The sequence below is a fragment of the Phascolarctos cinereus genome, unplaced genomic scaffold (genome assembly GCF_003287225.1).
Source record: "Phascolarctos cinereus isolate Bilbo 61053 unplaced genomic scaffold, phaCin_HiC Scaffold_7;HRSCAF=346, whole genome shotgun sequence".
Taxonomy (NCBI): Eukaryota; Metazoa; Chordata; class Mammalia; order Diprotodontia; family Phascolarctidae; genus Phascolarctos; species Phascolarctos cinereus.
In genome coordinates, this window is record NW_027556180.1 from 12,114,513 (window position 1) to 12,138,208 (window position 23,696).

At 46.2% G+C, this 23,696-nt stretch overlaps 1 protein-coding gene across 1 annotated transcript in view; it reads left to right on the forward strand.

The window, feature by feature from the left end:
- Window positions 1-23,696, forward strand: part of KIF1A (kinesin family member 1A) — a 198,710-nt gene that overhangs the window by 151,157 nt on the left and 23,857 nt on the right. Inside the window, 6 exon segments of the mRNA XM_078147217.1 lie at window positions 1,196-1,304; window positions 2,910-2,976; window positions 3,728-3,812; window positions 6,405-6,510; window positions 10,222-10,248; window positions 21,747-21,770. Of these exon segments, the coding sequence (XP_078003343.1) occupies window positions 1,196-1,304; window positions 2,910-2,976; window positions 3,728-3,812; window positions 6,405-6,510; window positions 10,222-10,248; window positions 21,747-21,770 (418 nt within the window).

The following is a 23,696-nucleotide window of genomic DNA, read 5'->3' on the forward strand; positions in this document are numbered from 1 at the left end:
GAGACCCTTGAACACGCAGTCCAGGAGCTGCCTAAGTTGTGTACCCATCACCACCCCAGTGACCTGAGGGTGTTCCCAATAAGTCTCTCAGAGCAACCTTCCCTTGTGCCCCTAGACCTCACCCAAGTGATTCCCCACCCACTGCTCTAGTCCATCCATCTAGGACCTCCTGTATGGCCAAGCTAGCTTCCCTGTGACATTGGGGGCTGAAGCTTTGAATGGCTGGGCCTGACTGGACTGTCCTGGGCTCTTCAGTTCATGAAAGCCAGAGAAGAAGTGAGAAGAGTCTAAAGAGGAAGACATAGGAAGGTGACAAGAAAGGGCCATGGAGACCAGCACTTCAATGCCTTCGTTCGATCCTGATTTAACTGAACTGCAGGGAAACTGTGTGGGCTGGTCAGGGTCACACAGTTACTCACTTACAGAGCTGTGATTCCAGCCTGAATAGAGTACGCCTTCAGCCACCACACTGACCCACTCCTGTTGTGACCTAGGGTGGTCTTCGTTCCCCAGAGCCCTCACAATACTGTCTCCCCTAAATGAGTAGAAGTCTATCCTCTGGAGAAGCTGCAACCCTCCTTCCTTTCCCTAGTTGGATGTACACTTCTGCCTGGCACATAGTAGGTGCTCAGTAATAAATGTTGGTTGGTCGATTGTTGATCGGTTGATGTCAGCACAAGCTTTCTCTCCCTCGAGTTCCATCTATAGACATTGAAGGAGCATGATCTGTATGCAGAGTGGCGCTGGGCTGTCCTGAGGGGACCAAAAAATGGGGAGCTGTAGGTTCAAGAGGGAGAAGACAAGGGTCCCTGCCTTCAAGGACTCGGCACTTTATGCTGGGCTGTAAACTGCTTGAGGGACAGGAACCCCATGCCTTCTGTATCCTGGTTTCTTCCTCAGTCCTTAGCACAGGGCCTTACTTAATAACAGAGTTTAATAAACATGTGTTAAAAAAAAACCTAACAAAGCTCTATAGAACTATAAAAAAAAGTGTGCTGAATAAATGAATCAAATAGTTATACTCCTTGATTTCTTCATTGTCTTTCTCTACCCACATGCATACTGCAAGTGAGACTCTACGTAAATCCTGCTTTCTATTCCTTTTCTGGGTGATGCCAAGAAAAGGGCCTGGCTTTAAAATTGTTGGATAAGCTTTTGGTTGTAACATCCAATTTCATTTTGTGGCTCTCTGTAGTGCCTGCCACCAAGCTAAGCACCCTCACCCGGCCCACTGCTGGACCCTGCCACTGCAAATATGACCTGCTGGTATACTTCGAAATCTGTGAGCTGGAAGCCAATGGCGAGTGAGTTGCATGTCTTATTTTATTTTTTTTAATTTCATTTTATTTTATTTAATTTTTTAATGTTTTATTTTTTTAAATTTTAAATTTTATTTAACTTTCTTATTTTCTTATCTTATGTATTCTTATTAGGGATTCTGGGAAAACAACTAGGTCCCCATTCCACTGACTTGTGGAGCAAAGGGAAAACTGGTTCTGCCCTCATATTGATGAATCTGTAATCTTAGTGATGGGAACTGTCTCCCCAATCCAAATCTCAATACACTTACAGTGAGCAAGTGAACCCCCATTCCCTCCAGAGATGGAGATAAGCCTTGTGCCACTACCTGGTGAGGTCATTAAGAAGAAAGTCCTTGGTAAATCTGAAAATGTTACGGACACGTGAGACTAGACAGAGTGTGTGCTCCTCTGCACAAGCACTATGTCTTTCTGCCATTGTATGCTCAGGACCTAACTTAACGTTTGATGCATAGTAGGTGCTTAATAAATGCTTGTTGATTGAGCACCATCAATTCTTTGACTGGACAGAAATACAGAATTTAGAATATAGACTAGGCAATGAGAAGCAAGACTCACCCAACATCAAAGACCTACCATGTTATTAAGAGATACATAATAAATTAGGATGCACAAATTATTACATAGCTTACTCATCTCCTTCTATTTGATTCAGTAAACATTTATTAGACGCTAAGAAGCTGAGCCCTGAGAGGCTCTCCGCTTCCACTGGAAAAGTTCTTTCTCTTCTTCACTAACAATAGTGAAGCAGTCTGGCTTAGCAGTCTTGCTCCTCTTCCACCAACTATGAAGGTGCCTCCCACCCACCCCCCAAAAAATTGACAGTTTCCCTGGGCTTTAAACCAACTGACCTCCTGGTCAACATTCTGAGGATACATCTGGGAATGTCCCACATCAACTCACCCGCTGATTGACCTGCTCATGAAAAGGAAGTACTCATCCCTACCAGGAGGAGGCTAACAGATGTTGGTTGGACTTAATTCTGTGAGCTGCGTGAACTGGGTATTAATTTAGGTATCCTATCACACATCAATAATCTCCTGGTGGGCCTACAATGGGCTGAGGCTCTTACTCTGTCCTGCTCCCATTACAATGATGTCCTTTCCTTGCTGATTGGGTTCTTCATTGACTTGGTTTAGTGGCATTCTATAAGCGTACCAGAGCAATGGTTTTAGGTCAGAAGACAGGAGATGCTAAGAGTAGCCATAGTGGTCCCAGGGATGTTGTCAGAAATGAGTTTAAAGAGATAGATTATTGACTAATTATCCCAGTGAGGTTTTCATATACATACACACACACACACACACACACACACACACACATATGTACACATACATACACACATATACATACATATACATATATATGTATATATGTATATATGTATATGTATATGCATGTGTGTATATACATAACCTCAGGACAAACCAGTTCTCCTTTCTGGGACTCAGTTTACTCACTTGTAAAATAAAGGTGTTGGAATACATGACCTCTGTGGTCCCTTCCAGCTCCAAATCTATAATCCCCTGCTCCTCTGGGCACTGGCTTGTGAAAATGTGACAGCCTGCTTCATGTTCTCTTCTTTCCCAGCTACATTCCAGCTGTTGTGGACCACCGAGGAGGGATGCCATGCCTTGGAACTTTTTTGCTTCATCAGGTATTTACCTCTCTTCATCCTGAGCTATCCACTATCTTCCCCTCCCCTACCCCATACAGGCTTCCTACTAACCTTTTTGGCCAATACAACTAAGTGACTTTCTCCTGGGTGGCGTAAATCTGTTCTTAGCCCTGTGTTATTTAATGTTCTTATCAGTTACTTGAATAAAGGCAGAGAGAGTAGGATTTTCCAATTTGAAGATGGCACAAAACTGGGAGGGGTAGCTAATACACTAGATGTCAGAGTCAGAATCAAAAAAGACCTTTGTAGGCTAGAGTACTGGGCTGAATCAAATGAGATGAAATTTAATAAGAGTTCTGTGTCTTATACTGAAGTTCAGAATTCAACTTCAAAAGTATAAGATAAGGGAAGCCTGGCTACATAATGACTCATCTGAAATGGTCTTGGGCTTTGACATCAGGAAAAAACATTGTGATTGTGAGAGCCATCTCTAAGTGGAATGGTCTGCTGGGAGATGCAATGGGTTCCTCCTTTGAAGGGCTTTGAGCAAAGCCTAGGTGGCCACTCGCCTCAGACATCATGGGATAGGTCAGACCACATGGCCACTGAGCTGTCTCCCAACGCTGAGATCCTCTGACACTCTCTGAGCCTGTTTCCTCACCTGTCACAAGAAGGTGATGAGACTACCTGCACGCCTACCTCTCCGGGTTGTTGTCAAGACATCATTTTGGTGTTGAAATGTGAGTCGTAATTGTTGCTCTCACACTTCTCTCTTCTTGATGACTCCCAGGGGATCCAGAGAAGGATCACCGTGACCCTGGTGCATGAGACCGGCAGCCACATCCGCTGGAAAGAAGTACGGGAGTTAGTTGTGGGTAAGCTGGGGAGCTGTCCATGCTGAGTAGCTACTGGCTTATCTCCTATTGTGCCCGCAAAGGATGCATCCCACTCCAGTTTGAAGTCAAGCTTTTACAAAATAAGTATTATTTTTGCACTTTCATTTTACGTTTCTGATAGAACAATAGATAGAAAATGGACTTAGAGGCAGAAGAGATCTGGTTTCAAATCCCGAATCTGACATTTATGTGCACCTACTACGTGCCAGGCACTTTACAAAAATTCTCTCATTGGATCATCACAAAGGTCTTGAGAGGTAGGTGCACACAAAGGAGGTAGGTATTCCTATTTTACAAATGGGGAAAGTGAGTCAAACAGAGGTTAAGTGACTTGCCTAGAGTCACATAACTGAACTAGGCATTTACTTTCTCTGAGCCTGTTTCCTCATCTGTAAAAAGGGTAATTGCCCTGGCACACTACCTAAATCACAGCATTGTTGGGAACAGAGTGACTTATAAATGTTAAAAAGCATTGTGTGGGCCCCTAGGTGGAATCACAGTGGATAGAGTGCTGGGCCTGGAGTCAGGAAGACCTGGGTTCAAATCTAGCCTTGCACACTTACTTGCTGTGTGACCGTAGCAAGTCACTTCATCTCTGCCTGCCTCAGTTTCCTTAGCTGTAAAATAAGGATAATAATAGCATCTCCCTTCCAGAGTTGTTGTGAGGATAAAATGAGATAATGTTTGTAAAGCACTTAGTCCAGTATCGGGCACACAGTAGTACTAAATGCTTCCTTCCTTCCCTAATGTTCATTATTATTGTCCAAGTGTTTAATCTCTAAGTGTCTCTTTCCCGGCTCCCTTTCTGTCAAATGGCCTAATGGTCAGAGAAGAAACATTTCAATATGGTGTGAATGCTGTTATTTAAATAGTAGCAGCAGATGGTCTGAAAGGTTACTCTGCACTTTAAATTGACTATTTCATTTGAGCCTCTGAACAGCTCCGTAAGATAGGCACTATCAATATCATTGTCCCCATTTTACAGAAGAGAAAACTGAGGCTCAGGAAGGTAAAGCATGGTCACCTACTTCAGAGCCAGGATGTAAACCTGGCTCTTCCTAGATCCAGTCCAGCCTTCCATGCAGCATAACATGATACTTCCTTGCTAAAGGAATACTTCCAGCAGATCAGTTTGTAAAGCAGAGAATGGATCTGGAATGTCAACATGACCTGAGTTTAGTCCTCCTCTTTGCCCTGGCTTCCTTCCAGCCTTAGCTCAGGTGCCCCCTCCTGCAGGAAGCCTCTCCTGATTCCTCTCCTCAAATTGCCTTCTGCTAAGTTATCCGTGTGCATGAGGTGTCTGGCCAGTGAGCTGGGAGCTCCTTGAGAACAGAGACACATTCATGTTTTGTCTTCATATCTCAAGCACCTCTATCAGGGTGTGGCATATAGTAGGCACTCAATTAATGCTGGTTGGATTGGGTTGAATCGGATCCATTCCAGATTTTTGGCATTTTGGTTTTTCTTAAGTTAAGGCCGACTAGCAATCTTATACAATGTAAAAGCCCGGAAGTAGGCTAGAATGAGGCTAAGAATTTATGGGACTATGGTACCAGCCCACTCCTGCCTTTGCCTACCTTATTTCTGTGTTAGGTTTGTACTGCCTACAAAATGCAGTAATTATGGTTATCTGTGTGTATATAGAGGAAGTTACATGCAAGTATTATGCCTTTCCACAAAGAATTCACAGGAAAACATCTGCAAAATATGTGGAAATGCCCATTGTTTATAACCTGGTCACAACCATAGAATCAGAGAATCATAAATCTAGGGCTAAAAGGAACCTTGGAGATCATCTGGTCCAACACTTCCAGTTACAAACAATGAAAGTGAGACTCAGACAGGGTAAGCAATTTGACCAAGGTCATGGAGGTAGTAAGTATCAGATCCAGGATTTGAACTCGGGTCCTGTACCTCCCACCAACGAGATTAGAGCCTTGACCTGGCGATGACTTAAACTCTTGTCTTAGGAGAAAACAACCCTTTATATACTCTTTTTTTTTCTTTTTTTAGGTAGGCAATGGGGCTAAGTGACTTGCCCAGGGTCACACAGATAGTAAGTGTTGTGTGTCTGAGGCTGGATTTGAACTTAGGTCCTCCAGAATCCGGGACTGGTGCTCTATCCACTGCGCCACCTAGCGGCCCCAAGCCTTTGTATACTCTTAAAATGCAATTGTAATCGTCCTTCCCATACTCAAGGAGGCTGAAGGGGAGGTGGACCCAATTCTACCCAATAAACATTAAGCACCTGCTATGTGTAAGGCACTGTCCTAGGTGCTAGGAATGCAAAGCCAAAGTAAGGCATCTCCAAATGATGAAGAGCTTACAGTCACCTGAACGGATGAAGTTTTTTTCTTCTAAATACAACCTCTGGATCAGCACTGTCCCTAGAGGGACACCAGCAGCATCGAAGCATGTGCCATGGGGCTCAGGGTCTGTTCGGATCCCTAGAAACAGTGTTGGCAAATGTCACCTCTTTCGTTTAGTCGAGAGCAGCAATGAGGGTGAAGGCTCCATGCCTTTCTGCCTACTCTTCTCTGAGATGACTGAAGCTTCTGTTGTATCCTCTAGGTCGGATCCGGAACACTCCCGAAACAGACGAATCCCTCATTGATCCCAACATTCTCTCGCTCAACATCCTTTCCTCGGGCTACGTCCAGCCTTCTCAGGACGATCGGTGAGTTTTCCCTTTTGGGATCAGTGCCTGATTTTCTTTTCTCAACCTCTAAACCCTCTCTGAACAGCATCCCTGGTCATTGGAGGTGGTCAAAGATCGCATGCATCATGTATGCTCCCCTCACTCCCTGACAGGGGATCACTCACCCCGTCAGCCTCCTTGCTACCATGGTCTCCTTTCTCTGTGACCTCCTACTGCTTTCAGGTGGAGGAGGGCTGCAAGTGTAGGTTGTCTGCCTTCCGGAAGATACAGCAGGAGATCACTGAGCAGGGGAACCTCTAAAACAAAGAGTTTTTTAGAAAACGCAAAATGAATACAATGTGATTTGGGGGTGGGGAAGTCGGGATGCACCTAGTGTGGGAGGTGCACCTGAGTTGAGCCTTGACAGGGGACAGGGATCACAGGAGGTGGAGCTGAGGAGGAAGGCTGTGGGACACTAACAGCCTGCTGCCCGAATCCAGCGCTGCCCATCTGTCCGCCTGTTCAGGCTCTCTCCTTTATTAACACTCTAAAGCTGATCAGCCCATTCCACAGCATACTGCCAATTAGCTGGCTTGGCCCTGCAGTCATTTCTGATCACCCTTGGTGGTAATGGTCTGTGTCAGAAGGAATTTTCATATTCATCTCCATCCAAACACTGATAACCAGTTAGCAGCAGCCAGGAGCTGGTCCGCAGAAGCAACTACAGTTGACATGAGGTAGGGAGCTGATCAAGAAGGTATAAGGTCATGGGGATGGAGACACAGGCTGAGAAATCAATCAACAAACATTTGCTAAACATACCTACTATGTGCCTGGCATACACAGAGACAAAAATAAAATGGTTCCTGCCCTCAGTGAGCTTACATTCTACTGGGAGGTCGCAACATGTAAACGGAGAAGTATATGCATGAGAATTTGAAGAGAGTGCACTGACCACAAGGGATGGGGTGACATGTGACCCGGGCTTTGGAGGAAGCTAAGGAGAATTTGGAGGAAGGAACTTGGGTGCTTTTTATATTATGAACCTGTCCTTTGCTTTACCAGAAGGTCTACTGCAAGCATTCCTTGAATAGAGTCAACATGGGGCAACGGACAGCCTGGCACAGAGTAGGTGGTTAATAATTGTTTGTTGGCTGATCAATCAATCAGGAATAGAAGTACAAGAGTGAGACAGTAAAGAGGCAGACACTCAGATCCCAGCAGAAGTCATGCACAGAAGGCTCTAGTTCAGAAACATTTAGGTCCATGCTGACAGAACCCTGCCTAACGTCCCAAAGACTTCTCCCTTGGAGTCATTATCATTTGTGCTTGGCCTCAGTCCAGATTTGAACCTTTCTGGTAAAATGTAATAAAAGATCTCTTTGGAGTTACAGGAAAATGAGGTAGGTGGGGTTGAGCCTGGAATCGTTTTTCATTTGTTTAAGTGACCCCAAAGTTCTAAAATGTAGTCTATGGTTAGAGAGCCTCAGGCAGCCACACCTGGTTTAGTGAGTAGGAAATTAAAAAAAAAAAAGGCTTAGTCTAGATGGTAAGGAGGTCCAGGAAGATTTCATTGGTGCTAACAGCTAGAATGTCTCCTAGGGTAGCATCACATAAGAGGCTTTTGGGGAAGGGGGGCTCCATGTGCACAGCAGAGATCACTTTGAAGTTTGGGGATACTTTGAAAGGAATGAGAACCTAATGCTTGTTATCACATAACAAAACAGAGAAGCCATTAGTAGGAGATTCATATTTCCTTTATTTTCTGACCTCTTTGTTGAGATGCCCAAATTCACTTCTGCTAAGAAGCAGGAAGCACTGACTAAGATCCTCTTTGTGAATCTTCACTTATGCAAAGGTCTGGGGATCAAGAGGGTTCTTGCTTGCAATTTCCTGACAAAATGATCAGAAGAGCTGCTAGGAGGCAGTGCAGCGAAGTGAGGGAGGGGAGACCCAGACTGGGAACCTGAAGACTGCGGGTTCCTCACAAGCAGAGTTCGCAGGGATGACTCTTCCTAAGCTATTAATTCAATTAAACTCAATCCAATAGGCATTCATTCGGCTGTAACTCAGTGCTGTTTGTAGAAGTACCAGGGAAGGCATGAAAGGAACAGACAGTCTGGTGGCTCTCTCAGGGTATGGGGAAATGGGCTCATTCATATTCTCAAGAACCAAGATCACCTACAACTATGTAACTGTTCTCACAGCCAAGCTAGACTTTGAAATATGCTCTGTACCGCTACGCACACATTCATATATGTGCATATATACATACACAGATTTTATATCTACATATAATATACATACACATACATATTCTGCGAAGGCAGGTGCTGTATGAATAGTGGATAGAACCCTGCACTCCTGCATTTGCAGTCAAGAAGACAGAGTTCAAACACCTCCTCAGACACTTACTTGTGCTGTGACTCTGGGCAGGTCACTTAGCCTCTCTGTGACTCAGTTTCCTCACCCATAAAATGCAGATGTTGGACTTTAAGAGCTTCTATGGTCCCTTCCAGCTCGAAACCGATGATTCTGTGAGTAAGCCAGAAAGAACAGAGGTAGGAAGCATGTTGCCTTTTGTAGAAAGAAGAGGGAAAGTGATTTTCAGTAGGACCCAGGAAAGAAGAATTTCTTCAGACCATTGAAGAGTCCTCCTCTTGTTTGGTCTGGCGCCAGGCTGGGTTGTGGCTTCATTGTTTGGGTTCCTGATTGCTGCAATTTCTGACTCGTTTGTGGAAGCCACTAAACGAAGGATACAGAGAGGACAGCTGACGTACAGGGCTTAAATGAAACCAATCACTTGTTTTTCCCCAAATAACATCAATTTACAGCTTAGTTCCCGCTCATCTTTGCTCTTAATCCCAAAGGGCAGGTCCCAGGATGAACCAGCCCCTTAACCTCTTTCTCCTTCACTACCTTTTCTGTCCTGAAAGTCTTAGGGGGAGGCACTTGCCTTTGCCAATCACGAAACCCCTTGGAGCTGGCCAATGCCACCTCAGTGTTGCCATTGACTGGGGTATCACAAGATTCTGCTTCTCCATAATAAATAGAATTCTAGCATCCACCTTACTTGCCTGCAGCAAGTTTAGGATTAGAGTTGAGTTCTGGGGATGGATTTCAGCTCAAGGCAAGCTCAAGATTGCTAATTACCAGAGCTGTCCAATGGCAAATGAGCTGCCTCAGTAGAGAGCAGCTTCTCCCAACAGTACAGACCCTTAAGCAGGGGCTGGGCCACTTGTTGAGGAAATTGTATAGGCGAGTCCTGCCCAGATGCTATTTGGACCTGACCTCCAAGGTTTTTTCCAAGCCTAAGGTTTTATGATTCCACCCCCAAACTCGCTGTGCTGAGCTCTGAGATCAGGTTGCCCCGAGGGGAATCAAGGCCTGGGTGGAGAACAGGGTCCACGTTCCCCTGGGGACTCGGACTAACAAGAGACCAAGGTGGTCCCAGGCCTTTTTCCCTCACCAGGGCTGCTCAGCTTGCGTTCTGCTACGTGGCTCCTTCCTGCCAGCCCGGATTCCCCGGAGGCTCCTGCTCCCCTTTCCTCGCCATGGCCTCCCCATGGCCTCCCCGTGGAGGGGGCCCAAGGCTTGGCTGTGCTCCACTGCAGCTTGGGAGGGGCCTGGGATTAGGGGGCAACCTCGCCTCCAATGTGCCTTCCTGACCACGCCGCCCGCTGCCCCTGCTTGTCCGGCCGCCGACCATTTGAACCCACACTAACCATATAATGTTTTGTGTTTCCGCAGGCAGTTTCTTGATGCGGACATGCCTAGGTATTCTTTGTTTCCCTTGGTTTTTCATTTAAACTCCTCTTCTCCTCATTTTCCTTTTCCCCCTCTCTTCCTCCAAATCCCTCCTTCCCCATTCTTTGTTATCAATCCCTTCCCTCCCTAATTATTTAATTTTTCTACCCTTTGCATCCCTGAGAAATTGGCTTTCCTACCTTCCCTCCTCTGATTCTTCAGTCATCTTTTTTTCCATTTCCCCCCTTTTTCTTTAAATTTTCTTCATTTATTTTAGGCTGATTTTTTTTTCCTTTATCTTTTTGGCTGATTTCCTACCTCACTCCCACCCCAACTTTGCTGCTCTCATTGCTGCAGAGACATGCTGGCCCACTGTCTCCACACGCCTCCTCCCCCTTCCCAAGCACTTACCTCCCTAACTGCCCTAGCCCTGAAAGGAGCGCTATGAGACTTTGGCTGCATGTGAGGCTGGCATGGGCTGAGCTGAACCTGGGCATCAGGTGGGATACTTTGTCCAAAAAATCCAAATCTAGCCCATGGCACTGTACTCTGTGGAAAGTGGAGAGAGGAAAGGACCAGCTTGGACTGGCTAGGACAGATGGGTGAAAGCAATAGCCAGCTGGGTGAATAGATGTGAAGGGAATGATTGGTGAAGAAACTAGACAGGGAAGGGAAGACCTCCTTCTCATCAATCACAGATTGCTTAAGTTGGTAAGAGGCCAGACCCAAAGAACTCTCTGTTGTAGCCATGAGGCTAGCAGCCGATTTGTATGTGACGTTTCTGGGGGGGAGCAGGGCACTCGTTTGCTCTTCCACACTTATTCAGGATCTCCCAATGCTGCCCCTTTAGAGCCCCATAAACTGGTCCTACCTTTGGTCCAGGAGGGAGGCAGCACACTCTGTAGGAATGCACCTCACCGAAGGATGACAGACTTCGGCACCAGATAGACGTTGTCCAAACTGTGCAAATGATCCCTCACCTAATTCTGCAGTTTCTATTAGGGAAAGAGAAGGAACTGCCTTTGTGTGATTTAAGTTTGACCTCCATTTCACAACTGATACTTGAGAGTAAAATAGTTTGTGTGAGACACAAAGAATTCTCTTGGTAGATTAGGCAGCAGACAGAACCATGAAAGCTCCTGTCAGGACCCTGAAAAGACCCTCATTTTTGTGAGGCCTCGAAAACCCAGATGAAGGCCTTTCTCCTCTTGGCCACCAGCTCAGCTGGAGTCACAATCCACTGAAGTAATGAGCAAGTGGCAAGAGGTGAAGTGACTCACAGGCCTGCTCCGAACTGGTTGTTTCCCTACAAAGAGAACAGTCCTCAGTATTGCCTAAATGGAACCATCCATCCATCCAAGGGGTCAGAAATGGACTCTGTTCTCTTCATTCTCCAGTTCCAGGGAATCTTTCTTTAATGGTAGAAAACCTCTACCTCAGGTCCATGGATCTGACGTCATGATGGAAGAATGGTCCTGTTTGCCTTGTTTTCCTCCTCTCCACATTCTATGTGAATACCGCTCCTGGGGCTCACTGGGTGCCTTGTAGATGTTGGCTGACAGCCATTCTCAGAAATATTCCTTAATTAACCAGTGATGATAACCAGGAGAAAGCAAAGGGTGAAAGCAAAGGACAGTTGGTTTCTTTTTCCTAATGGAAAACCAACAGAGGCTGCACGGATGAACTAGTAGCGGATGGAGCTCTGGAGTTAGAATCAGGAAGACCTGGGTTCTGAGCCCACCTCAGACACTTTCTACTTGTGTATCTCTGAGAAAGCCTTTGAACTTCTCTGTGACTTTTTCTTCATCTGTAAAATGAGGGGGTACAAATTGATGCTTCGAAGGTCCCTTCCAGAGAAAATTCTCTGTAAAATATATCCACCTCATACCTCAGTTTACCTGGGATGAGAAAATGACTCCCATCACTTGCTATGACTAGAGGCCATAGTAGGAAGGCTTTGAGCACTCCCACCAGACTGTCTCTGCTTCCTCCTGATACTAAGCCTCAGCTTAGTACTGGCCTCAGGGCCAGTAAATCCATTCAATTCAATCAGCACTTTACTACATACTAGGCATTGGAGGGGGATAAAAGACAAAAACACCAAGCCGCCTCCCTCCGGAACCTTACATGATCCTAAGGGAAAGGCATGTTTGGGCAAAGCTACTTCAAGAGGAAGAAAGTATTAATAGCTAGGTGAGAGGAGAGGGCAGGTAGGAAGGGCCTTGTTCAGGACCAGGTGCATGAGCTGTGTTTGGAACAAACGCAGGCATTCTGTGAGGGAAAGGGAGAGAGCCCAGAGCAGCCCATACGTTCATACAGAAGTAGGAAATAGGATGCAAAAACAGGCAAACCTCATTTTGGCACATCCTCCTTTCCCCCAAACCACCAAAGAGCATCGTCCAAATGCTATGCTTTGCTGCTCCTACAAATCTAATTTGACCAGCATGTATTAAGCACTTACTGCATCCTAGGCACTGTGGTCGGTGCTGGGAATTCAGAGATAAAATCAACAATCAACAGGCATTAAGGTGCCTGCCCTGTTCCAGGTCCTGCACTAAGTCCTGCAGAAACAAAGAAAAAAGTGAAGCTTATGTTGTAATGTGAAGACAGCATGAATTTAACGTATGAGTGTGTACAGAATTCATGCAAAGCTTCGACCCTAAAAGTGCTCGCAGCCATGGGGGGGAGGGAGCCAGGCAAGGCCTCCTGCCCGAGGTGGGGGGGGGGGGTGTGTGGCGGCGGTGAGCTGAGCCTTGAAGGAGGCCAGAGACTCTAAGCAGCGGAGCAGAGGAGGGAAAGCAGACAACATGGGGGTGGAGTGTTGTGTGTAAGGAACAGAAATCAGCTTGTCTGGCTAGAGGGTAGAGAGCTGGAACAAGGATAATGGGTAAAAAACTGGAAAGGGAGAAAGGACCAGGCTGGGAAGAGCTTGAAATGCCAAACAGAGGCTTTTGTATTTGATGTAAATGAAATTGGCCTTGCCTTCAAGGAGCTTCCAATCTATTAGGACAACTCCGAGGCTCTGATTCACAATTTTTCAAGTAAAAAATATCTAATGAAACCTTTTTTAAAAATATACGAACTAGAGGTTTGAAGAATGTAGCACCGACAAATCTGGCTAATAAACCTTGATGACTGACTGGCCTCAGAAAGTCTGCTCTGCAAACAAGTGAGGCGGCACCACAGGCTTCTCCCTCTCCTGGAATCCACTAACTGTACGTGGGATGAAATTGTTTGATACCATTTCCATGATCTTCCATCGTCATAAGAGATCAGATTTAAGACCTTGCTAAACCGTGGTGTTACCACTTCTAGGCTCCTCTCTCACTCACTGCCCACACACACACACACACACACACACACACACACACACACACACCCCTTTCACAGGAATGTTAATAGAGACCTGAACTTAGGTTCCCTAAATACTGGGTTTGAATCTCGCCTCAGATACAAGCTCTGTGACCCTGAGCAAGTCTCTTTGACTTGCTCAAGTTCTCTGAGCCCTGCTTTCCTTATCAGTAAAACGGTGAAACTAATTAATAACAAACATAGCACCTGCTTCACAGGGCTGCTCTGAGGATCAAATGGGGGGGGGCTGGGTGGAGAGGAGAGAACAGATATTTATTAAGCACCTAATGTGCCAGGCACTGTGCTAAGCACTTCACAAATATCACTTCACTTGATCCTCACAACAACCCTGAAAACTGTTATTATCCCTATTTTAAATGGAGGAAATGGAGGCAGTTAAGTGACTTTCCCAGGGTCACGCAGCTGATAATGTCTGAGGTTAGATTTGGACTCAGGTTTTCCTGACTCCAACCCCAGGGCCTTGAGCACTACGGTGCCACCAGCCGCCTCACAAGATGACTTCTAAGATTGCTCTAAGATCTCTTCTAGCTCTGCATTTCATCCCATAATAATAAACTTAGGTAGAACTGATAATGACACACCAAAAATAACAACTTAATCTGATCAATTGAAATAAAAGAAAAGAAGGTTAAGCTAGATATAGCTGAAACCCAGAGAATTCTCAGCATTGCCAAGCAGGCACAGAGCCAAGGTTGCCTGGGTAGGTAGTGATGGAGTCAAGATTTGAACTCAGATCCTCTGACTCCCCGTGCCACACTTTGGCCCACTCTGAATACAAGACAATGCAACCCAGTACAACACACATATGTCAAGCTTTAGTGTGTGCAAGATGCCGGAGACACAAGTGAATCAGCCCTTGCCCTCCTAGAAGAGCCCCTGGAAAGAAGCAACTTCAATTGTCCAGAAGCTCTAAGGCAGAATGGAGGCAGTGCCTGCCCTGGAGGAGTTTACTTTATGGACATCTCTCACTTCCCAGAAGGGGCCCTCAGTCTACAACCATTGATTAAGCACTTTGATGGGCTAGGCCCCAGGTCTTGCCCTCAGGGGACTTATCTTCCAGGGGGAGGAGTTTTCCGGCTTTGTCCTCTCTTCCCTTCTGGAGGAAAGGGAATCCTTGAGTATTCTGCCCCTGGTGTTCGCTTCCAGCTCCCTCCTTACCACTCAGTGGCTTAAAGGAGGCTCCATGAGAAGTTGAGCCTTCAAGGACCATGGGACAGGACCAAGATGGCAGCCCTTGTTCATCACTGCAGAGACAATGGCATCCTCTTGCCCCATTTCAGCTTTCCAAGCGTTCTCTCCTTCCCTGGAGGTTCATGTTGACTGAAGCTGCTGTTACACAGGGAGGGCCGTGGAGGATGTCGTGGACAAATGCTGGTCTTCCGGCCTGTATGGTTCTCCATACTTGCAAGTTGCTACAGTGGATTGGTCAGCCAATGAGCAAGCATTAATTAAGTGCTTCCTCTGTGCCAGAAGCTGGGCATGCAAAGAAAGGTCAAAGAAAGCAGTTCCTGCCCTCAGGGAGCTCCCATTCTAATCCGCCTCTCAGGGACCTCAGCTAGCACTTCTCTGGTAAGCCAGCCCTCCTCTGAAAAGTGGAAGGAATTCGCCTTGGGCTACTGACCTCACAGGGTGGCCATAAGGAAAGTATTTTGGATCAGGAGATGGGATTTCATCTGTAGAATGGGTGTAGAAATGTCCTCTCTGTAATTTACCATCTCTGAGAGTTGTTTGAGACACCTAGAAGTGACTTATCCAGGGTCACCCAGCCAGGATGAGGCAGAGGCCAGACCAGGCCCAGGCTCAGGCCCTGCTCCTCTGCCTTGAAGGGCTGTAGATGTCATTCTTGTGTTCTGCATTGGAGAGCAGCAGATGAGGGCTGACCTTGGAGTCTAGGGCCCCTGGTGCAAAGCCCAGCTCAGCTCCTGGTGAGGGGACTGGTGACCAGAAACATCTCAGGATCTCAAGGACCTCTCATCCCAATCCCCTCCTTTTCCTGGTGAGGAAACTGAGGTACTGTCAGGAGCTAGGATCAAGGGTGGGACTCAAATCCAGGTCCTCCGTTTCCAGAGCCAGGGGTCTGTTCTGTTATACCCCACTGCTCCCACCTTGCACAGGTTGAGTCTCCACTTCCTCATCTGTAAGAAGGCGGGGATTGGCCCAGATGAACCACTGCTCCTTCCTAGCTCTAAAGGCAGGGGGTCTCCAAAGTCTCAGCGCCATTTTAAGGCTAAATTAAATGCCCCAAACTGAGGGCACGGCTGGGGTTCAGAGGTGCATCTCTAGGGGAGTGAGATCCCAGAAGTCCTCACCCCACCTCATGAACCAGCCAGGGCATGTTGGAGCCTAGAATGAACTCTGCCCTTGGTGTGGACACAGGCCCAAATTCAAATGTGGCCTCCAACACCGTACTAGTGGGGTGACCTTGGGCGAGTCATGGCCTCTAAGGGCTTGTTTTGCCATCTGTAAAATGGGCATAATAACCCCTATAGTACCTACCTTGTTCTTGTGAGATCCTGATGTAGAGGGATTAGGAGCCATATCAATTAGTCAATCAACCAATAAGCATTTATTAAGCGCCTACTTTGCCTGGCACCAAAAATACAAATAGAGAATGAAAACTCTAATAATAGAGGAGAAGACAAGTACCAATACTAATGTAGACAGCATAAATATAAAGTGAGTAAGCGCAAATCTATACATATAAATACAAAGTAATCTGGGAGGGAGGGGAGCCCAAGGGTTGGAATCATCGGCCTTGGGTAAAAAGTGGTGCTGGAACTGCATTCTAAAGGAAGACAGGTGCCCTAGGAGCTGGAGGTAAGAAGAGAGACATTCCAGGCATGGGGAAGACCGTGCAAAGATATGGAGGCGGAAGAGGGGGCATCATTTGTGAGGAACAGAGAGAGGGCTCAGAGGACAGGAGGCCTGTGATGCTCCATGAGGCTGGGAAGAGGCAGAGGCCAGGCTGGGAAGGGCTTCCTGGAGACTTGGTCCCAGAGGTGATGGAAGCCACTGGCACTGATTGAATAGGGGAGCAGATCTCTGCTTAAAGAAACCCCTTTGGGGATCTGAAAGCATCATGTGTCACATATTCTCATCATTATTATGTGTCTCACACGACTCCTCTGGAGAACTTTACACCCTCAGAAAAAGCTCAGTGTTTCAGAGCTGGAAACATCCCTAGAGACTCTTGTCCAACTCCCCCAATTCAAAGATGAGCAGATTGAGGCCCAGAACAGAGAAGTATCTGGGATCATTGAAGCCCAGATAAAGGGCTGGAAGGGCCTAGAAGCTATCTCATTTTACAGATGAGGAAACTGAAGCCCAGAAAGAAGTGAATTGTTATAGTCACACAGCTAGCACGTGGGCACAGTCAAACTTGAACTGAGCTCTTCCAGCAGTGGGCTAGAGCTCTAATCATTCCCCAAGGCTGACTTTTCTGGTTCAAACTTAGTGAAAGCCATGGAGTCACAGCCAGCGAGATAACGTGCCTCCTGAGGGGCTGGCCAGTGATCAGCCCACTCTGGGAGGCTGCTCAGGGAATCTTCCTTCCTGTGGTCAGAGGGTCTAGTGCATGGAGGGATACGGGAGGGAATCTTCCCTAAGTGGCTAACCTCTTGTCCCGGGGGATGAAGCACCTGCCGGTCAAGCAATCCTGACGGATTCCTCATGTGGTAAAGGATGAATCCAGTTTCTGTCACCCAAGCCAGGCTTATGGATGCTATGAGAACAGCACCACTGAGCTGTCTCCATCCATAGCAGCCCCTGACCATGTGGCCTCACCAAAGGTCTAGGTTTCCCATCCTCCAGTGAAGCACTCTGTAGTCAAACACTAGAGCAGTCATGAGCTGCAGCCATTTTCTAACTAGACAATGCCCCATATTACATCACGTAGGATAGAGAGAGACTTTGGTTGAAGCCTTGGGTTTGTTGATTGGATGCTGAGAACTCCCATGACTTAGCATCATAATTTTAGAGCTGAAGGGGGCTCCAGAGGTCAACTGGTCCAATTCCCTCAGTTTACAGAAGAGGCGACTGAGGCCCCAAGAAATTGGGTGACATATCTAGGGCAGAAAGTGGAAGAGCTAGGTTTGGACCCAAGTCTCCTAGATTCCAAGCCCATTGCTGTATCTCCTACAATGAGGAAGGCCCAAGAAAGCCATGACGAGGGACAGAAACTTTCAGGATTGTGCTGATCTCATATCCAAGATGCAGGATGGGAGGCCAGCCCTTTTATATTGTTCCTAATTCTTTTCAGCTCTTCAGCATGTGATTGATGGCATCTAAGGGCTAGATCTGCTCTTGGATTTTAAGAGTCATCCTGGTACATGCCAATGGCCTCACATGGCTCTGACGTGGCTCTGACATCATGCAAGTCTCTTTGTTGAGGTTGTGAACGTATCACTGGCTTGGCATGCTTACAATCTTGATTTGCTCCATTGAGCTGGCTAGAGAATAGGGAAATGCCACCTGCACTGCACTGTTTCCCTACCATTGTTATTGGAGCATGGTTTGAAGAGTGAACAAGAGTTGTTGAGGGCCAGTGCATTCATGAAAAAATCTTCTGAATTCCCATCTCTAGGTCAGCTAAGGCTTGTGACCCATCAAGAACCAGTCTCTTAAGAGAATGCCGTGTGTTTGCTGTAATTACAACTGACCACTCATGAAGCTACCACCCACATAACAGAACACAGCTTATCTAAGTCTTAGACCTGGCCAGAATGTTTAGACAAGTGGGGTAGCAGCCTACTGCTAAATACCTCCCTTGCCTTGGGAACCCAGTGCCTGAAATTGGACCATTAAAGATGGCTCCTTTGCCCTCCTCCCTCGGTGTCCTCTCCTGAAATACTAGGGTTCAACCCAACAAGTGTTTATTAATTTCCTACTTGGTCCCAACCTTGCTCTGTGTTAGGCACTGGGTAAGCAAAGAAAATAAAAACAGTCCTGCCTTCAAGGGGTTTACAATCTCCTAGTAAATGGGAACCCACTAAAAAGCCACTGACACTATCATGAAAGGGTTTAACAGATCAGCTTCTGTCTCCAGCTAGAGGCATCCAGGGTAGTCTCCTAGGTTTGGGCTGAATTTCTGGTTGTAGTACAGTGACCTGCAAGTAGGCAACCAGGAGGTCTGGGTTCAAGAGTGAGTCCTGCCCCTAATTTGGTGTGTGGTTTGGACCCAGACATTTCAACTCTCTGAGCCTCAGTTTCTCCATCTGTAAAGTGATTCAGTTGGGCCAGGTCTCCAAGATCTCTTCCACAAGCCTGTGGTATAGAAAACACTTGAGGGCTACCCAAGACAAGCTTTATGTCCTTATCTGGCTGGCTCTCCATGCCCCACCTTTGAAGGCATTATGGAGAGTTCCCTGGCTCCCTGGTCAACATGCCTGGGTTCCCATCCCAACTCATATTTCAAAAATGCTTTAAAATTTTAGAAACACTCTTGGCACAACTCTGTGAGATAGGTAGTGAGTGAGTGTAATGCCTATGCCCATTTTACAGCTGAGAAAATGGAGACTTAGAGAGGAGTCACTTGCCCAAGGTCACATAACTAATGAGTGTCAGAAGCAGGATTTGAATCCAGTTCTCCCAATACCAAATCTGACACATTTCCTATGACATCACACAAAACAATCTATCGAGCGCATTTCAATCAACTCAGGATGCCGGAATCTCTTTGGCTGCTGGACCCATTTTCACTCAGTTTACTGCAATTAGGTGATTTCGACTCTCCTGTACTTTGAGTTTGTTTTTGTGGATTTTTCCCTTGCTCCACCCCTCATTTTTTTTCTTTTAGTGCTGCTTCTACTCTTAAGGGAGATGGAGAAAGACAGAAAGACACCTTAATATAGTAGTTTCAGGCCATATTCCACAGAGCCCAGACAATTGCCTAGTTCAGTCACATCATTGAACCGGCCCCCACCTCTAATGATGCCACATACACAAAGCAGGTTGGGTATTAATGACATCCCAAGGTCGTTTCTTGGTTCCCCACTTGCTCATGTTTGGAGAAGTAACAAAATGGAGTTGAGACAGATCTTTTAAATATCTTGTTCAAATACTGTATGTCAGCTTTGAGCAAATGTGCATTCTGACATAGTAATGAGGGAGAACAATGAAGGAAATGTGATAGTCAAAAAGTATCTCTGAAAAACCAAAACTCATCTTGGTTCTTGACTCTCCATCATTCCATGAAACCAAGACCAGGTAGATCAGCCGCGTCTAGTCACCTTTGATCACCAGCACCATCTACCAGAGCAAAGCTTGGGATTGAGAAAAATGAGTGTGCATAAAGGAACAGGGCAGGAAGCTTGCCCAGTGATGAGCAATGGTGGGTTGGCTCAAAGTAATGGACATTTCTTTCAAATTCAGATTCCTGAACCTGAGGCTTGGTATGTTTTAAATAAACATGGGCCCACTGAGCAAAGGTGTGGCTCTTCCATTTTCTGCCTTTGTTTTTTAAAACAACCCTGAAAATGGAAGGTTCTCTTGTTTCTGTCTCCTTGACTCAGTCAGGGAACTGAGGCCCCTTTTTATCGTGGGGCCAGAGTAGGAGGGTGGAAGAGAAGTAAGCCTGGATTAGTTTGGAGTGAGAGAGATTTCAGGGTGAGTTAATAGGGTGGGGAAGTCAATTAACACAACAGCTGGAGAAGACAGAGCTTTGGCCACAAGATTCTAAGCATTGGTATCTTGTGGTCAAAATGTCTTTGAGGGCCAGCTGCCCAGGGCTGAATGATAGCACGGAGATTTAAAAACAAAAACAAAACAAGCAAACAAAATGGGAGTAGCTATCGCCAGGAATTCCAGGGCATCCTGGTGAAACAGACAATCTAGCTGCCTTGGAGGTCTCTTCTGACGCTGAGATCTGAGGAAAACTGTAAGGCCGGGAGTGGAGACATGGAGCCCCAAAACAAGTAAACCATGAAACAGATCCTGTCCCTGGCTTCATTAAGAGAGAGGCTGTGTGCAGGAGAATGTGATCATTCCCGTCTTCTCGGAACTGGCTAGACCACAGCTGAAACGTCAGTTTGGTGGGTTTGCCTTGGTTTATTTCCCAGTTCTGGATGACCCTTTTTAGGTTGAACATTGACAAGTCAGATTATGTGTAGAGGAAAGCGGGTTGGAAAGCCTACCTGACAAGGATGGGTCAAAGGAGAGCAGGCTGTTTAACTTGGAATGTGTCTGTCTTCAAGTTTGGGAAGGGCTGTCGGCACCGGAAAGCACAACTAGGGCAGAAGCCACAGAGGGCCCAGTTTAGCAGGGGAAGCTTCCTAACGCAAGGTGGAATGGGCTGGCTGGGGAGAGAGTGAGGTTCCACTCCTTGGAATCTTCAAGCAAAGACTGGGTGATGCCTTAGTAGAGGATCTTTATTCAGGCTTGGTTGGTCTGGGTGGTCACTTTCAATTTTGACATTTTGTCCTCTGTCTTATGAATAAGCATACTCTTCTCCCCTGTCTCCTTGAATTGACTGTTTTGTGACTCCTTCTAAATTCTTCACCACAGAAGGTCCTCAGCCCTTGGGCTCTTGGGCCTCTCTGTCCATGTCTTTGACACTGATTGTTAGCATTGGTGTTGATATGGCTTTCTTGGAAATGAAGTCTTTCTCTGTGTTGGTGGTGGTGGTGTTGGTGGTGATGGGAATCAACTCCTGAACATCTTCCTATCTTGGAGTGGCTTTTATCCTGAGCTCCCCAAGATCTCATTCTGGCCCTCCACAGAACATGCACCTCTTTTAGCATGGGAGTAAAGGGAGGGGGTAGTCCAGAAGGACTAAGGCTAAGGTTCTGGGTAGGGCCCTGTGAATATACCCATAAATCCATGAACATGGACCCAAATGCCCTTAGCTCTTTCCACCTCCAGCTGCCTTGACATGGGATGTGAATGGTCTGTCCAGGTTTGGGGCTTTGGGAAACAGGATGAAGTCATTTATCATTTGCACAGGTGGCCGTATCTGGCCATATCTAGATGCACGTTCTTCCACATTTCTGGCCACACCAAAACCCATGACTGGACACGGCTCATGTTTTGTCATGTACACACTTCGTGACTTTTTGGAGTTAGCTTCTTCTCACTGGACACCATTTGGACGGTGTTTTCTGACATTTTAATTTCTTCTGTGTGTGTCCGTGTATGTGTCCCGGGCTGCCTCCCACCTATAGCATTTCATTCGGAAATGACACTAGGTATAACCTCACTTTTCTCTTCCGCACTTGCTTGGTCTGTACCCTTCTTTTTTAAATATTTTTTTTCTGTTTTTTTGTTTTTTTTTTCCCTGCTCTATCTACTCTTGTTTTCTCTGAATCCCATTTTCCTTATAACCTTTCCTTTGGAACTATCCATCCCTCTTAAAGTGATTCGTGTTTGTGGTCCCCATCTTGGTTTTTCTTTGTAGTTCCATGTCCCTGATTTGTTTGAGACCCCAGACCTCCTGTCATTCAACTGTGGCATCTAGAATAGGCTAATGATCTAGCTGTCTGTGCCTAAATACCCTCCCAAACCCACTTTACAAAGAACCGGTAAGACCCGTCCTTTGAAACTGGAGGGGGCTGAGCCAATAGACTCTTGCCTGCAGTACCTGTTCTTCCTAAAGGGGTTTTGGCCGGGCTTAACTTTTGTGTTGTTAGTGATGGAATGTTGGTGTTAAAGTGTCTTTGAACCACTTCTTCTGGAGGATAATCAGATGGAAACCAGGAGAAGGCTTAAGGGCTCTGATAGGAGAATCTCAAGAAGTTTTGAAGGCAAACCTTAGACATTTTGAATTGATGCATATGCATAAGACTAAAAACAGATGACCCTCCCCTACAGCTCCTGAGTGGGCCAAGAACTTGGAAACTATGCTGTTTGGGGATGATGGGGCTCAATGTGATTATGACCTTGGGGTGGGAGGGGGGAGCAACCTTCCAACTTTCAGGATATAATCTATAATTCTGAAAATACTAACCTGCCAGAATGTTGCTCCCTTCAAAAGAATGGGGAGCCTTCCAAAGTACTGATCATGTAGCCTGGGTTAACTATCAGATGGCAATATTCACCGAAAGGATGAAACTAAATGATGTCTGAGGTCCCTCCCATTTCTGACATTGGTGATGCCGTGACACTAATTATCCAGATATGAGAGTGTTCAATGCTCCTGGACAATGCTGATGGTTCAGTGACTCCAGTTCCCTCATCTTAAAGGAAAGAAAAGAGGCTGAACCTTTTACTAGGAATATATGCCTAGATCCCAGTTTTACCTTTCCAAGGATTCATCTCCTAGAGTTTGAGCATCATTCAATCAGTCAATCAACAGGCATTTATTAAGTACCTACTATGTGCCAGGCATTGTGCTAGGTGCTGAGGATGCCAATACAGAAATGAAAGAATCCTTGGCTTCAGGAAGCTCTCAATCTAGCAAGAGGGAATAATACATACATAGAAAAGCATATATAGAAGGCATACAAGATGGAAGAAAGCCAGACATTCGATGTACATTCTCAGAAGCTAAGGAAGGGAAGGGTGCTGTACCTATGATTTCATTAATGTAAAAAAAACTCCTTCTGCTAACACAGGCCAGCCCCTCCTCTGCAGCCTAGAATCTTACACAGGTACCAAAAAAGTGGAATGATGGGCCGAGGATCATCCAACCAGTATGGATCTGAGGCTGGATTGGCACCCACATCTCCTTGGCTCTGAGGCTGGCTCTGTATTAGACCACGCCACTTCTCAAGTCTGATAGAAAGGATCACAAAACATAGAGAGATCCTCTCAAGAATGTGTTGAGTGAGGACCTAGGGCAGCATCCAGCTGATGTTTCACTGTTAAGAGAAAGAGACCACGTGCAAAAAGGAAAATGTACAAAGCCTTGTGCTTTCTTAGACTTGAAATACAAAATAAAAGGGACCCTGGAGCACCTTGTAGGACTGGAAGAAGGGCCATTAGAGGCCAAGCCCCTTATTTGACAGAGAAGGAAACAGAGGCTCAGAGAAAGAAGAGGACCTCTCCAATATCCTAGCACTCTAAAGCAGAAGAGCTGGGATTCAAACCCAGGCCTTTAGCTGTAAACCCAGGGCTTTTCCACTGCCCCAGCTCCACCTTCACCAGAAATGAGCCTGTCCCTTGATTTCTGGAAG